The sequence below is a fragment of the Asterias amurensis genome, chromosome 11 (assembly GCF_032118995.1).
Source record: "Asterias amurensis chromosome 11, ASM3211899v1".
Lineage (NCBI taxonomy): Eukaryota > Metazoa > Echinodermata > Asteroidea > Forcipulatida > Asteriidae > Asterias > Asterias amurensis.
In genome coordinates this window covers 21970083-21985474 of record NC_092658.1, presented here as the reverse complement: position 1 = coordinate 21985474, position 15392 = coordinate 21970083, and the positions used below count along the sequence as shown (strand labels likewise).

Below are 15392 nucleotides of genomic sequence, written 5' to 3'. Positions count from 1 at the left end.
CACATAAAAGTTTAGAATCCTTCTCATTGACATTTCCCGAGGTATGACCTAGCATGTTTGAAACTCGAGTGCACAAGCTCTGACTTGGCTACTTAAAATGCTAACATGAATCTTAGCAATTAAAGGCAGAGTCAGGGCAAGCATTTAAGCTAAGATGATCAGATCTGTTCTCAAAAACTTTTGAATATTTAAACTGAAAAGTATTAGTGGAAGGAAAAGAGTGCTGACTCGGTCTTAAACCCTTGCAATAAAGGCCTTGCGATAGGGGATCCATCTTTGGTTCCACATTTTTTGTACGGCCACAACTCTGCCGGTTTCTAATAGCTGCTTAAAGGCCCGGTCACACAGGCCCCAACAACAAGAACGATAACGAGAACGATAAAAATGCACGCCCTCGATTGGTTGAAATGCTCCACGCATATCAATTCTATAATAACATTCTTTGTGATAAACTTGTTACATCTTTTGTCAGGTTCGTGTCTGCTTTCTCTATGGTCTAATAAGGCAAGCGAGTAACTTACCTCTCAGAAATCCTGGTGGGTCCGACATTATGTGTAAAGTAATTTTGTCATTCACAAGTACATCTCCATGAGGCTTGGATCCTGTGAGTAATATTCAAAATTGTGTAGAAGATTGAACAATTGTGATGTGACTTAACATGAGCCAATGTGTACAAGTACATGTAGACACGAAGGTCAGTATCTCATTGGCTCAAGTATTTAAAATTCTGGCTTCAAAAATTGGCATGATCCCTCAACAATTTTCTGCCAATAATAAATTCTTATAGGGCCTATAGGGCATTTCACAATAACCATCTCAATAATAGTAATAATATAATAATAGTAATATCGAAGTCTTATACAGCGCACGTCTACCAAACAAGGTTCTCAAGGTGCTGAGTATTATACAAACTTTCAGAAAGATAGGTTATTGCAGTGATGGATTCTGAGACCCAATTATTTAGCAACTTCTAAAGGTCCTACGGCGCATTCAGCAGCCACAGCCAGGAACGCCGGGGCGAACCCCTTCTCTTATCGATAAGTGCACTGGGTTCTTTCACATGCATTACACAACACATGGGACCAACGGCTTTACGTTCCATCCGCAGGACGAAGCAATAGTTAGGGCCTAAGTGTCTTAGTAAAGGACACAAGCGTCACGGCTGGGGATTTAAACCCACACACTGCTGATCAGAAACAACACCAATGCGCTTTACAAAATCGAGCTTTGTAAAATGGGCATGTCAATACGTGAGATATAAGTCTTTTGCTTCAGCTGCACCACGCATCTGGGAACTCTCTACCACTTAATATTAGATTGTGCTTTGTACCACAACGTCAAATCTCTTCTCAAAAGTGATCTTATGTCATAGGTTTTCAAGGACTAAAGTTGTTGTGTCTGTTTTTCTTTGTTTTGTTTGGATTCGGCGTCGGCTCCTTTCCTCGTCTGAAGCCCCCGAGTGTGTACGAATTAAAAGCAGAGTAGTTGTCAAAACAACCGTGGGGCCAAGCTAGCCTAAGCCGAATCCGGACCCGAAGCCGTGGTTTCGAAAACAGCCATAGATTCCCACGTAGCAACCACTCACGTGATCTATCTAGTGACTAAAGGGGAGAATGATATCTAGCCGACGATAATTTTGCTTTGAACTTTCGAGGTTGGATGTTGTCTCTTTTGTTGGGGAAAAGTTTCTGTATGGCGCCAACACTTTTTCATTCGATATGAAATTAATGAGATATCCCTTTTTGTAATTATGAATGAAAACTTTCCGCCATACGGAAAGTTATCCATAGTGGGTATAATAATAATAGTACTCATAGTAGTAGTAACGGGGTCCGCCCGATAGTCCGAAGGTCCGTTGGTCCGAAGGTTCAATAGTCCGAAGGTTCGATAGTCTGAACGCGCAAATTTTCCATAAGAGGGGGTTCATTAGTCCGAAAATGTAATAGGGTTCGTTAATCCGAACATTTGATGCGATAGTCCGAAGGTTCATTACTCCGAAGGTTCATCGATCCGAAGGTTTACTGGTCCGAAGGTTCGGTAGTCCGAATTTAAAAAAAGGTTAGTTGGTCCGAAGGTTCGATAGTTCGAAACAAAAACAAGGTTCAACAGTCCGAAGGTTCATTATTCCGAATCGACGATAAGGTTCGATAGTCCGAATCGACGATAAGCTTCGTTAGTCCAAATTGACAATAAGTTCGATAGTCCGAATTTACAATAAGGTTCGATAGTCCGAATTTACAATAAGGTTCGATAGTCCGAATCGATAATAAGGTTCGATAGTCCGAATCGACACTAAGGTTCGATAGTCCGAATTGACAAAACAAGTTGCTTAAATAGTCTGACTCCATCGTATTGGAAGGTGGAGCAGAATTAAGCCCCCTCCCCAATATATCGCGTGATGGGACGGCAACGGGTGTGTCCCCCCCCCACCCCTCGACGGTTGCGTAGGCTATACGTGTAGGCAACTGCAAAACCTGAGGATCCTCGATCATGCCGGACTATCTTTGACGCTGCGATTTACAAAACCAATACAAGTGAATTTAGGTATGAAACTGAGGGCCTCATAAAAAAAATTGTCTGGCCTGGGGCATTTTTGTCTGGACTAGTGCATGTATTTTAATGGATGACTAAAACAAATGTTTTCCTTGTAAAGGATTGCCGTGGATCATTTTTGCTGTCTTTTATGTCAATTAAATTAACGTAGCAATCTGTTATTGCTTATTTTTTTATAATATGACATCATAACGATCCCCCAATATATATATATATCAAATAATAAACCACAAGGGAAACTGACTAGGTACATTTTTTTATATATATATAAATGATTTTGGGATGAACAAAGAAAAATTGAAAAGAGCGGGATTTGAACCAACGACCTCCGGTTTAACGTGCCGGCGCTCTACCAACTGAGCTATCTAGCCCTATGTTGGTGGTCTCCCTATTTAGTAAGCTATTTGCACCACTGCTCACTCGCGGGCTCAAGACTCTACATTTAGGTTTAGATATGGGTGTAAACGATTTGGGGTGTAGAATCCCGAGTCCGGAGTTTTTCCTCTCTTACAACTGTCCCTGTGGAATGGATAAGTGGGATGCAAAAAAAAAAAAAAAGGGAAAATGTTACACAGGTTTAAAAGGTGTTGTACCCTACTCAGACGTACTGTCAAACCGGCCCAGTGGCCAAACCTCACCATACGCATATTTAGCCATTACAAACTTCTAAATTTGAATTAAATACATTGTACTGATTTTGCTATTTACTTTGACATAGGGGGACCACGGACCATATCCAAATGTTTTGGACCAAATAATGTGGAAGTTGTGCCCCTCACTAAACAACCAGACAAACTTTTAGGGAGGGGTACACCAAGTAGGAGGGTTAACAGTTCTCATACTGATCCGGGAAAATGGGGGAGGGAGGGTGGGTACATTTTCCCCCTTTGCTAACCTACAAACCACTTGCTGCATCACTGACCCCGTACCCCCTCTCAACCTTGAGCCAGCCAGAAACGGGAATGATTTGAATCATGCGCCCTCTTTGTTCACAGTGGTGCAAATAGTAAGCTATTTGCACCACTGCTCACTCGCGGGCTCAAGACTCTACATTTAGGTTTAGATATGGGTGTAAACGATTGTTCGCTTCTAACCCTGTGGCGTGCTTTCTCACGCCGACAAAGCAAAGGAAACCCTAAACCTCCCATCTCTCACCAAACCCCAGTCCGCCTCAAGCCCCCGTTTCTTACCAAAACTCCCCATTTCTCACCCAAACCTAAATGACGGCCCAAGGGTTGAACGCCCGCCATTCGGTCAAACTGCTACGCCAGCCGGCAACACAGCTACATAGCCAACTTGTAAAAGCCTTTTGGTTCTGAGGTTTGAGCTCTATGCTCGGTAACATCTTCATCTGATGAAGACCCCTGCAATGCTTCTCATACTTTCTCTATGACAATTGACCGTCTGCTGAATTCTCACATCTTTGAGATGCCCAAACTCGGAAACCCCCAAAATCGACCTACGTGGGCACACAATGCGCAGTCATCTCGACCCGCTAAGGCTGCGAGAAGCAGTTAGAATCTACTGCCTCCTGTGGTAGGAGATCGTCGGTTGGAGCAAGCAGAAGGACAAAACAGCAAAAACCCATCCACCAACTCATTTTTGATGAAAAGGCAAACTGTGTCCAGCTTAGGGGCGACAACCAAGGGAGGACACATCCCCGCAGAGTTTGCCAAGGAGTGATTATAGACAAAGATCACTGCCATCAGACCTCGTCACCTTTTTTACCCCTTTTCTTTTTTTTTTTTCTCTTTTTTTTTTTCCTTTTTTTTTTTGACCTGATGGGAGCTAGCTCCTAACCTCGCCTACCAACGAGCTGGTCTCGCCTTGAAGGTATGGATATCTCCTTCCTCGTGACGTGGGCCTCTGACTGCTCCAAAGGTTGAATGTACTTCTGTACCCGTTGCAAGTATCGGCCTATACAAAATAATATACTACTTGAGTGATATCCCTTTTCTCATGTTGGACCCAAGCCATTAGGAAGAATAAAAAATAGCTCTACCTGAGGACCAAGCCGATTAAAACTAAAATCATCCATAGTATGGAGCTATAATTGGTACCTCCGTGTCCTTGTGAGGTTGCCGTGTAAGGTCATTACCCTCCATATGAGGCTACACGTGTGTCCTATCAATCAAACTTGACTACACCATCCGGGTAGAGTTGTCTAGATGGTCATCCCCAACCGTATGATGGTCAGCAACCGACATTTAAAACAGAAATCTAGGCTCTTTAAGGCTGTGGGTTGTACGAAAAACGTCGAGTCTGCCGTTAAGCTCGGCCTGACTGTTTCGTGAGAGCTACGGGAAGGAAAACATAATTGCAGTAACGCTTCAAGGTCACCATATTTAGATTCTGTCCTGACACAACTTCCTCAATTTGGCGATGACCAACGCAACGGTATTTCAACGGCACCGTGTAGGACAGACTGCATACCACGAAACCAAATAGACCGACTAAGTTCCGCAGCCCATGATGAAAATCTTTCCACAGACATGTAATTTTTTTTTTTTTTTTTAATAGTTGTTATATATCCACCATGCAAAACCTCCGCGTTAGGCTACTTGGCAACAAGATTGCATCAATCAGTCCAAACCACCCATCTTCGCATTCCTTCCACGCTCCATTGAACATCATGTGAGGCTAGCCAACTAAAGCTTGTTATTATTTGGCCAAAGAACACACGCATTGCATGAGGTTCTGTCCATCTGTTATACTCGTTTAGAAACATTCTAATGCCCGAAACCGAAGGAAAGCCTTGTCTAGACGGAGTGAAAAGTATATACTGGAAAGTATAAATATAAAAATAAAACCATTCAGCTTCCATCGCCGACCGCAGCCTCCGTTGACTGAACAACGTTAATAGATTTGGTCACCACTCAAATATGGATCTGGAGGCTACCTAAGTATCTTTAGAAAGAAACATGCAAAGCCAAACTGGTCTGTCCAATTTCCCTTAAAATAATGTGACTTTCCTCAACGACTCCCTTGGGTGAGTTTCGCCCGATTGTACTCCGAAACTCCAACAGTACTAGAAGTCTGCCTCCATTCTAGAAGACCACAATCTGTGTATAGGTGACCCATTGTAAACCTTTGTTGCCTTCACCCTAGACCTTGTCTAATCTATCTACACGCGTGCCATTTCTTTCTTTCTTTTTTAAAGCCGGCGTCCATGACATACCCACCGAAGGGTACAACCCTTCGCCCGTCGTCTCTCTTGTTTCCGCTGGAATGATTTTGAAGCGGTGAAATATTCTCCCCAAGTGCGTCTTGAGTATTTTGAAGGTACCTTCCATACTCCTAAAAACAAAACAAAACCTGTCCCGTTGACTGTTGAGGTACTGAAAACGGGTAAAAGATTTGCCACACAATGGACGCTGTAGTGAAAATATTTGCGTTTTGTTTGTGCCTAAACCACAACTGTTGAAAACACCGGCCTTTTTAAGTTTACCCACTTCAAGGAAGAAGAGGAAAACAATGCAAAACGACGTTTTTTTTTTTTTTTTTTTTTTTTTTTTTTTCGGCTCTTTCACTCATTTTTTCCCTTTGCCTGCAAATATTAGCTTCATTTGATTTAACTGCAAACAATCGTTATACTTGACATCTTCCTCTGTTTGTTTGGCTAAGCTTACATACACACTTTTTTTTTTTTTTTTTTTTTTTTAATAAATGATATAAATTAGTAACGGCGGCCAACTGGATTTTTTCTTTTTTTTTTCTTTTCAAGTGATTTGTACATGTACACTGCTAAACCCTTGGTGTTTCGTTCGGCGTGTTTTGTAAATGCCGATAGATTCGCCCACTGCGCGACGCATTTACGTCCTGCGCTGATAATAATTGCATAATTCTGACACGCCGCCCGCAAGCAGAGATGAATAACGTACGCCCCCCACCCTGTCTCTATGAAACGGCTTTGAGAATTCAAGCCATCCCCCATAGCATCATGTTGCTGACGTGGCACGAATTAAAATTCACATAAGATACACACATTTATTTAAATTACAAATTTCCAAAATACTATTCGACACTTACTGCCGTTTTGCACTCGTGTACTAGACTACTGAGGGACTGCACCCGTGCTGGCGCCGAGCAAGGTTTAACGCCACAACCGATGATTGTTCTTTGCCAAGTGATCGCACGATTTCGGAACCAACTATAAATAATAACACATTTTGTTACGAGTCCAAATTTCTCACACGATCGCAGAAAAAGTAACTGCATCTTAATATCTATTGAGAGGCAAATTTATCTCACCACCTCGGCCCATTTCGGCCAGCACTCTTTATACGGTAAAAATTATTTGGTTCCGTCCCCACACCTATGAACCCAAAGCTTTTTTTTTTTTTTGACTAAGAAATCTTTATTTTTTGGACTCAATTAAATACAATATATAATTCATCTCTAGCCATCTCGGGAGATGCTTTTAATTTGAGGCAATATCATTTCATAACCTTCTGCGAGGCCGAATCACCTCGCAATCTGTAGGCATTGTAATGTACTGTATTTGTATTCCCTCTGTGGAGCAAAACATTTTGGGGTCTTGGGGTTGCACCCCATACACAGTCTATCTGTGCGGCAGATCCCCATATATTTCTAGTGTATTTATTTGAACACACTACAATAAGACACTGGTGGCCCAAGGACCGAAACTCGTTTTAAGGCATATGGCTTAGAGGCCCTAGAATCATGTTTAAATTCATGTTTTATTTTTTTTAATTTTTGTTCTTTGTTTTGTTCACATTTAGTAAATAATCCACCCTGTGCGGCAAGTTCATCTCACAGTCTCGGGGGCCCACCCCCATAGGTTTCTAGAATATTTCTTGACCCCTCTAAATAAAACAAGTGGAACAGGGACCAAAAATTTGCTTTAGTGCACAAGGCATACACTGATATTCAAATTTACAAAGTGACATTACACATACTCCATCTTGTCGGGGCAAGTTCATCTTACAAACTCGGGGCACATCACCATTATACGTTATCTGCGAGGCAGAACCATCTTATCATCTCGTGCCCATCCCCATAATATTATTTCATTCGCGAGGCCAATTATATAGCAAATGACTATTGATAATAATAAAAATTCCTTTGCAAGTATTATTTGAACTTTCTTTGAGGCCAAATCCCTTCACCACTTCGGGGCCCATCCCCATAAATATACTTCTCTGAGGTAAATTTTGTCTCACCATCTCGGGTCCCACCCCGTAATACTTTATCTGTGAGGCACAAATCATATCACAATCTCGGGGCCAATCCCCGTAAAACTTTTCATGAAAGATACAATCTGACTATTATTGTTATTACAAATATCATTATTAACACCAAATTAAATCTTATGTGAGGCCAAATCATCTCACGATCTCGGGACCCATCCCCATAGTACTTAATCTGTGAGGCCAAATCATCTCACGATCTCGGGCCCATCCCCATAGTACTTAATCTGTGAGGCCAATTCTCTCACAATCTCGGGGTCCCACCCCGTAAAACTTCATCTGTGAGGCCAAAACATCTCACAATCTCGGGGCCCGTCCCCACAAAAATTCATCTGTAAAACTAGATATATACTTACAACTAACCATAATTAGTACATTACTATAAATACTATTTTAAATATCAAATTGGTACTTATGTGAGGCCAAATCATCTCACCACCTCGGGGCCCATCCCCATATTACTTCATTTGTGAGGCCAAATCATCTCACCACCTCGGGGCCCATCCCCATAGTACTTCATCTGTGTGGCCAAATCATCTCACCACCTCGGGGCCCATCCCCATAGTACTTCATCTGTGTGGCCAAATCATCTCACCACCTCGGGGCCCATCCCCATAGTACTTCATCTGTGAGGCCAAATCATCTCACCACCTCGGGGCCCATCCCCATAGTACTTTTATCTGTGAGGCAAACTCATCTCATAATCTCGGGCACCATCCCCACAAAACCTTGTCTGTAAGACTAGATACATACTTACAACTGACCATAATTATTATAAACACTATTTTTAATGTCAAATTGGTACTTCTGTGAGGCCAAATCATCTCACCACCTCGGGGCCCATCCCCATAGTACTTCATTTGTGTGGCCTCATCATCTCACCACCTCGGGCCCATCCCAATAGCACTTCATCTGTGAGGCCAAATCATCTCACCATCTCGAGGCCCATCTCCATACAACTAACCATAGTTAATGTGGTTTTATTCAGTGGGATAACTTATATTCAAAGCACTCCGCCCCGCAAAGTTTATCACGTGATAGGATGCGGCATATTCAAAACAGCTCACTGAAGCGTGATCCTATAAACAGTACACTTTGCTGATGCGTTTGGGTGTGTTACTACGTTTTACTATAGCTTTTATGCTTGTTTGGTTAAGATTTTAAGATGACATCCAAAAATGAGCAGCCGCGGTACAACCCTGAAATGCTATCCAACAGGTTCAAAGGTTATTTCAATCAAAAGTTCGACAGTATAGCCAATAGCAATAAACAGGGTGAGGACAACGGGTTTAAGGACTTAAAGAATAAGATCTAGCGCCGGCACATAAACATGCTTGATTAACCTGGAAAAATCCCCACCTTAAAATGCCTGTTGTCTTAAAAGAGTGTTGTATTATTCGTTGTCGAATGGACTGCAACTGTCTTTCGTGCGAATGAGCGCAGCGAAGTAGCATGAAAATATACTGTTATAAAAACTATTCTAATACCGTATTGATACTTTTCGAAGGCCAAATCATCTCACCATCTTGGGGCCCAACCACATAGTACTACATCTGTGAGGTCAGATTATCTCACAATCTTGGGGCCCATCCCCGTAAAACTTTGTATGTGAGGCCGACTTATATATATAGGCCTACAAAACTGACTATTGTCAATAGTATTTCAAATACTATAATGTTATTGTAATAATACTTTCTGTGAGGCCAGATCATCTCACAATCTCGGGCCCATCCTCGTAATACTACATCTATGAGGCAAAGTTTCATCTCACCATCTCTGGGTCAAACCCCATAATACTTTTTCTGTGAGGCCGAATCCTCTCACAATGTCGGGGGCCATCCCCATAAAACTTCGGCTTTGAGACCAAATTATATTCAAACTGACTGTTATTGTTATTATAAATATCATTATAAACATCATAATTAATACTTTTTGTGAGGCCAGATCATCTCACATCTCGGGGCCCAACCCCATAAAACTTCGCCAATGAGACAAAATATATATATACAAACTGACTACATGTATAAATATTATTATAAATATCATCATTATTGTCATAATTAATGTTCTCTGTGAGGCCAAATCATCTCGCAATCTCGGGGCCCACCCCATAAATTTTTGCCTTTGAGACCAAATTATACAAACTGACTGTTATTTGTAATTTAAGTGTATCATTGTTATTATCATAGTTAATACTTTCTGTGAGGCCAGATCATATCACAATCTCGGGGCCCATCCCCATAATACTTCGTCTGTGAGACCAAATTATATATATATATACGAACTGACTGTTATTTATATTATAAATATCATCATTATTTCATAATTCAACCTTCTGTGAGGCCAGATCTACTCACATTCTCGGGGCCCATTATTATTATTCATACGTGAGGTCCAACCATCCTACTATGTTGAGACCCTGCCCCGGCTAGTACTCTTTAGGCCTACATTGTGGAATTTTTGACGTACTTAACTTGCGAAGTTAGAAAGGGCCACAAAGCCCGTTTTCAGGCATGTTACAACATTGTGGTCCCCGTTTTGTATAGCCGCCTTGTTGCACTATGGTAAAAGTAAAACAAAGCAGCCTTCAACTATGATGACAAAATATTGCCCTTTGATGCACGCCGCTAAACGGTGGAAGCGCACTAATATGCTGAATATTTTGGATTGATAGTGAGTCTTTTGGATTGATAAGAATTCTAAAATTAAACGAATAGAATGAATTTTAATTGGAACTCTACTGAGTCTATCACCGACACTGAAGGACTTACATGAGATTACACTTTCCACCGGAGTAATTAGTCACAGTTGAGAGAACATGAAAAGATGTTCCTGGTATAAATGCCCCACCAAGCCAGGTGCTCCCCAATACATTTTTCACCAAGGAACATTGTGCCCGGCGAAAATGGGGTGGGTCAACTAATTGAAGTTGCAACCTATGTGGAGGGAATGTAAGTCCTTCAGTGTCGGTGATAGACTCAGTAGAATTCCAATTAAACTTCATTCTATTCGTTTAATTTTAGAATTCCACCTCGTCATCACCTCCACTTCGGACTTACATGAGATTTTAGAGCACAGAGACGGGCAACATGCAATAAAAACATGATTGTGTATACGACTTGATGGTTTTATCACAATTTATTAAACGTTCTATAGCTCTGAACTCTTTAACTGTTGTAAACATAATAAGCAAGAGAAAATAGTGCATTAATATAACAAATTACATTTTCATTTCTTAAGAAACGACCAACCTACTTGGTTGTACCAGCCAAAACTGCGTTTGCAAAGCTGTGATCTGTTTGCCCTACTGGTTTGTTATAAAATTTAGCAAAAGTACTACTTCTCGCCCAATGGGCAGTACTTAAAATAATGTTCAGTGGTACTCCATTCTTAAAAGCAGCACTGCATGCAGCAGATCGAGTACTATGTGCTGTGAACTTGGCTGTGTCGATGCCAGCCTTATGCAACGTGTTCTTTATCCAGCGAGAGATTGTCTCTGACCTTACTTGTTTGTGGGGTGATGCATAGCTTACAAACAAACACCGTTGTTTACCCCTTAGGGATTTCGTCTTAATTAAATACTGTTTTAGCGTCGTCATGACACAAAGTTGGTCATCATGAGGATACCTCGGTAACACCAAACTAACAGGCTGTTTGCCAATCTTGCTGGTTTTCGTCAACTTAGATACAACAAAGATAACTTTTGTAGCTGTAACTTCAGCGTCGTCTAAATTAAGTAGCGACAAAGTTTGACATCTTTGTCCTGAAATCAATGCAACAAGCATTACTAGCTTCATAGTGAGTTCTTTTAAGAACAACTTATTAGACGGACCCAAATTTGTTAAGTATTGTAACACAGTATTAACGTCCCATGTACAAGTATATCTGGGTATTGCAGGTCTCATGTTGAAGACACCTGTCATGAACCTTTTTATCAGGGGGAGAGACCCAATTGGTGTCCCATCTATAGGGGCTAGTATTGCTGACAATGCACTACGTAGTGTGTTCAGTGTGCTGTAACTACTACCCTTGTCAAATTCCTCTGTTAAGCAGTCTAGGATCACCGCTACAGTCGCTCGAAGTGGATCACTCTTTGTTCGAGCACAGAACAGAACCCATTTTTGGATCGCTGATCGGTAAGACTTCTTGGTTGAAGTCCGCCAGGATGAGATAATAATGTCGGCAGCGTGCTGCGAAATTCCCTGGCTCTGTAAGTTTTCCCTGACAAATGGCATGCCATCAGTTGCAGCCGATCTCGCAATGGGTGTAGTCTACCTGAGGAAGGGAGTGAGAGTAAATTAGTTCTTTTTGGCAAAATAATTGGTTTGTTCACCAACAGTTTAAGCATCTTAGGAAACCATGCTTGTGTATGCCAAAGTGGAGCAACAAGTATGGCTGTTGACTCCTCATATTCGATCTTTGTCAATATACTTTCCCAATAAGGCAGAACGGGGGAAACGCGTAGACCTTATAGTTTGTCCAGTCTAGCGTGAATGCATCATTGAAAAATGCGTTTGGGTCAGGTTTCCACGATACATAAGGTTGAATCTGATGGTTCAATCTTGACGCAAACATGTCAATATTTGGCGTCATAAAGATATCGATAATCTTCCGGAAAACTTCTGGGTGTAACTTCCATTCGATATCTTCACGGAAGTGACGTGATGCAAAATCAGCACTCACATTTTCAATACCCGGCAAGAATGAAACGGACAGCCATATTTTCCTATTCAAACACCAAAGCCAGATTTCCCTGGCCAGTTCATTTAACTGAACGGAGTGTGTGCCGCCAAAAAACTTTATGTATGACACGGCAGTTGTATTGTCCGATTTAAGGTGTACGTGAATGTCCTTATGTTTACTGAAAAGGGACTGTAAGGCAAAAAAGCAAGCTTTAAGCTCAAGGTAGTTAATATGCCATGTAGCTTCCTCAGCTGACCACTGTCCACCTAACATATGCCCATTGCAATTCGCACCCCAGCCATTGAGGGACGCGTCAGTTTCAACAATGAAATCGGGCTTGTTTCTGTGAATGGGGCACTAGCATACTGTAGGTTAGTAAGCCACCAGTTTAAGTCTGCCTTAGCTTGGTCAGACAATGACATTCTTGCATCAAAATCATCATGGTTTGCAGTCAATGCTGCGTTTTTCTCAGATTCAATAGATCTTCTGAATAATGTACCGTACGGTACGGCAATATCACAAGAGACTAAAAAGCCCACTACTTGGGCAACGTCCCTAATTTTGGGAAGATTGGCAACAATAATGTTATGAATAGCCGCTTCAATTTTTCCTCTTTTTTGCTGGAGGAATAGCAATTGTCATGTTTTCTGAATTTATTGTAAAACCCAGAAACACAATGGTCTTCGTGGGTTTCTTGACAGATTTCCCAGTATTGACTATAAATCCTAACTCTTGGGTGAGGGCAACTCGAGCTTTAACATTGGTTATGCACTCTTCTTTTGTTGCACCTATCAACAAAGCGTCGTCAATGTAGTCACAAGATTCGTGTCCCATTAGTCTTAAAGAGGCTATCAAAGGTTTCATTATCTTTGTAAATACCCTTGGTGCACAAGCTAAACCGAAAGGCAGACAGGTAAATTCGAACAATTTGTTCTGCCACATAAAACGCAAATATTTGCGGTGGTTTTTGGCAATCGGTACTGTGAAGTACGCATCTTTAAGATCAATTGATGCCATAAAGCAGTGTGGTCGGATTAATTGCAGAGCAAAATGAATTGTTTCCATTTTAAAATGGACATAGGCCACTGATTTATTCAACTGGCGAAGGTTGATAATTGGGCGAAAAGTCCAGTCTTTCTTTGGACGGATGAAAATGTTTGATACAAACTCACCATATTCATGGGTAGCATGTGTAATTGCTCCTTTTTGGAGCAGTTTATCAATTTCCTTCGAGATAATTTCAACTTCATTGGGAACAAATTTAATTTGTTTAGGGGGGAACGATTGTAAGGGTCGTTTCCCAAATTCTATTTCATAGTGCTTTATAGCATCTAGAACCCACTTATCTGAAGTTATTTCTTGCCATTTTGTAACAAATTGTGCTAATCTACCTGCAATTTTGCTAGATTTAATGCATGTTGTACTTACCAGTGCACTGGTTGTACTTGTAGGGACATGCCGAATTACTTTGCTGTTTCCACATCTTGTCGTGGCTTGGCATTCCACTGAGTGTCTCGGTGTCTGTTGTGGCGCTGATAGTTTAAATGACCACCTCTTCTGAATTGGCTGGTGTAGGTCGAATTACCCCTGTTGTTGTGCATGGGTCGTTTCCGATCATGTTTGTCGTTTCCTCTGAAAGTTGACCAGCCAACTTTGTTCCCAATTTTGTTGGTCTGCTGTATGTCCTTGCACTGTTGGGGCAAGTCATCACCAAATAAAAACCCTGTTACGGGCACATGTGGCGAGCAAAGACCAGAAAATTGTTTGTTAAGATCGGGCTTAATCAAATCCCGTCTTCGCACATTCAGTTCCTGGTTGGCGTGTCCAATAATGGCCACCGCATCCAATAGCTTGGTGATTTCAACCTTGAAATCAGGGTTTACCTGAGTGGGCGGGTCAGTAGCAGCGGGTCTGGACATAAGTGAGTTTATTACCCCAACTACGGGTATAATTCCTTTAAGAAGTGCCTGTTGCACCTTCTGGAATTTTATGTCCTGAGAGCGAGTCTTTGGCTTTAGTGAGCTCCATATCTCGGGGTTAACCCGAGTGCACTCCAAATTTTTGACGTTGGTCGGTCTTTGGATGGTCTTGAGCTTTTCCACGGTCTTGTCCTCCGGCAATTTATGGCGGACCATTTTATCCACTACCTTAGCCAATTTGTCATTGACTGCATCGGCAGTCGGTGCATCCTCCGCATATAGTTGTTCAAAATTGTCCAACAACTGGTCATCTGGGCATAAGGTTGTTGACCCCTGCTGGCTCTCTTGAAGGAGCTCGTCTATGGCCTTTGAGGCACTCTCCGTATCAGATTCTGAATCCGATGACAGTCTAGGCCGCTTGGCGGGTCGACTGAGAATCACTGTTTGCATGTTTTCGATGGCTTCGGCCATACATGCAAGTTTCCCTGAAACATCCGCAAATTCTTGCCGGGAAACCGTGTCTGATGACGGGACCGTTGAGCGCTTAGGCTTTCGGCCTTTAACTTTCGGTTTGCCCGAAACTAAGCCAATTGATGAATTGTCATCTTGTCCCAATCCCGGGTCTTCCTGGGTATCAATTGCACCCGATGGGCCAGCCATCAACTCAAGGAGATCTGGTTCGTCGTAGTTGTCCATGGTGCAAAGTGCCAACATATACCCGTAATTGTACGAAGTATAGAAATTCGATGTACATACTCCGGCACAGAAAAATGTATTGGGGAGCACTGGGCGTGGTGGGGCATTTATACCAGGAACATCTTTTCATGTTCTCTCAACTGTGACTAATTACTCCGGTGGAAAGTGTAATCTCATGTAAGTCCGAAGTGGAGGTGATGACGAGGTGGAATGGTTGTTTCACATGTACAATTCCACGAAAATACACAGCACACATCTCCCGAGTCTTTATCATAAGGATTGGCCTTGATCCTTTTAACAAAAATTTATGTATTTCGTGTGTTAATCTACA

At 41.9% G+C, this 15392-nt stretch overlaps 2 protein-coding genes across 3 annotated transcripts in view; both read right to left on the bottom strand.

Moving 5' to 3' along the window:
* LOC139944553 (chitobiosyldiphosphodolichol beta-mannosyltransferase-like) overlaps positions 1 to 15392 on the bottom strand; it is a 92942-nt gene that overhangs the window by 72568 nt on the left and 4982 nt on the right. Inside the window, exon 2 of the mRNA XM_071941600.1 lies at positions 522 to 602. Within this exon, the coding sequence (XP_071797701.1) occupies positions 522 to 602 (81 nt within the window). The remainder of the gene's footprint in view (positions 1 to 521; positions 603 to 15392) is intronic.
* Positions 10906 to 15115, bottom strand: LOC139944554 (uncharacterized). Of its 2 annotated transcripts, none has more exons than XM_071941602.1 (2): positions 13875 to 13945; positions 10906 to 12034 (listed from the first exon to the last, which is right to left on the bottom strand). In XM_071941602.1, exon 2 carries the CDS (start codon positions 11996 to 11998, stop codon positions 11015 to 11017), a length of 984 nt encoding a protein of 327 aa, XP_071797703.1. In that variant the 5' UTR covers positions 11999 to 12034; positions 13875 to 13945; the 3' UTR covers positions 10906 to 11014. The 2 variants fall into 2 exon arrangements, with proteins under 2 accessions (XP_071797703.1, XP_071797702.1); XM_071941601.1 differs by having other exon boundaries at positions 11965 to 12038; positions 13875 to 15115.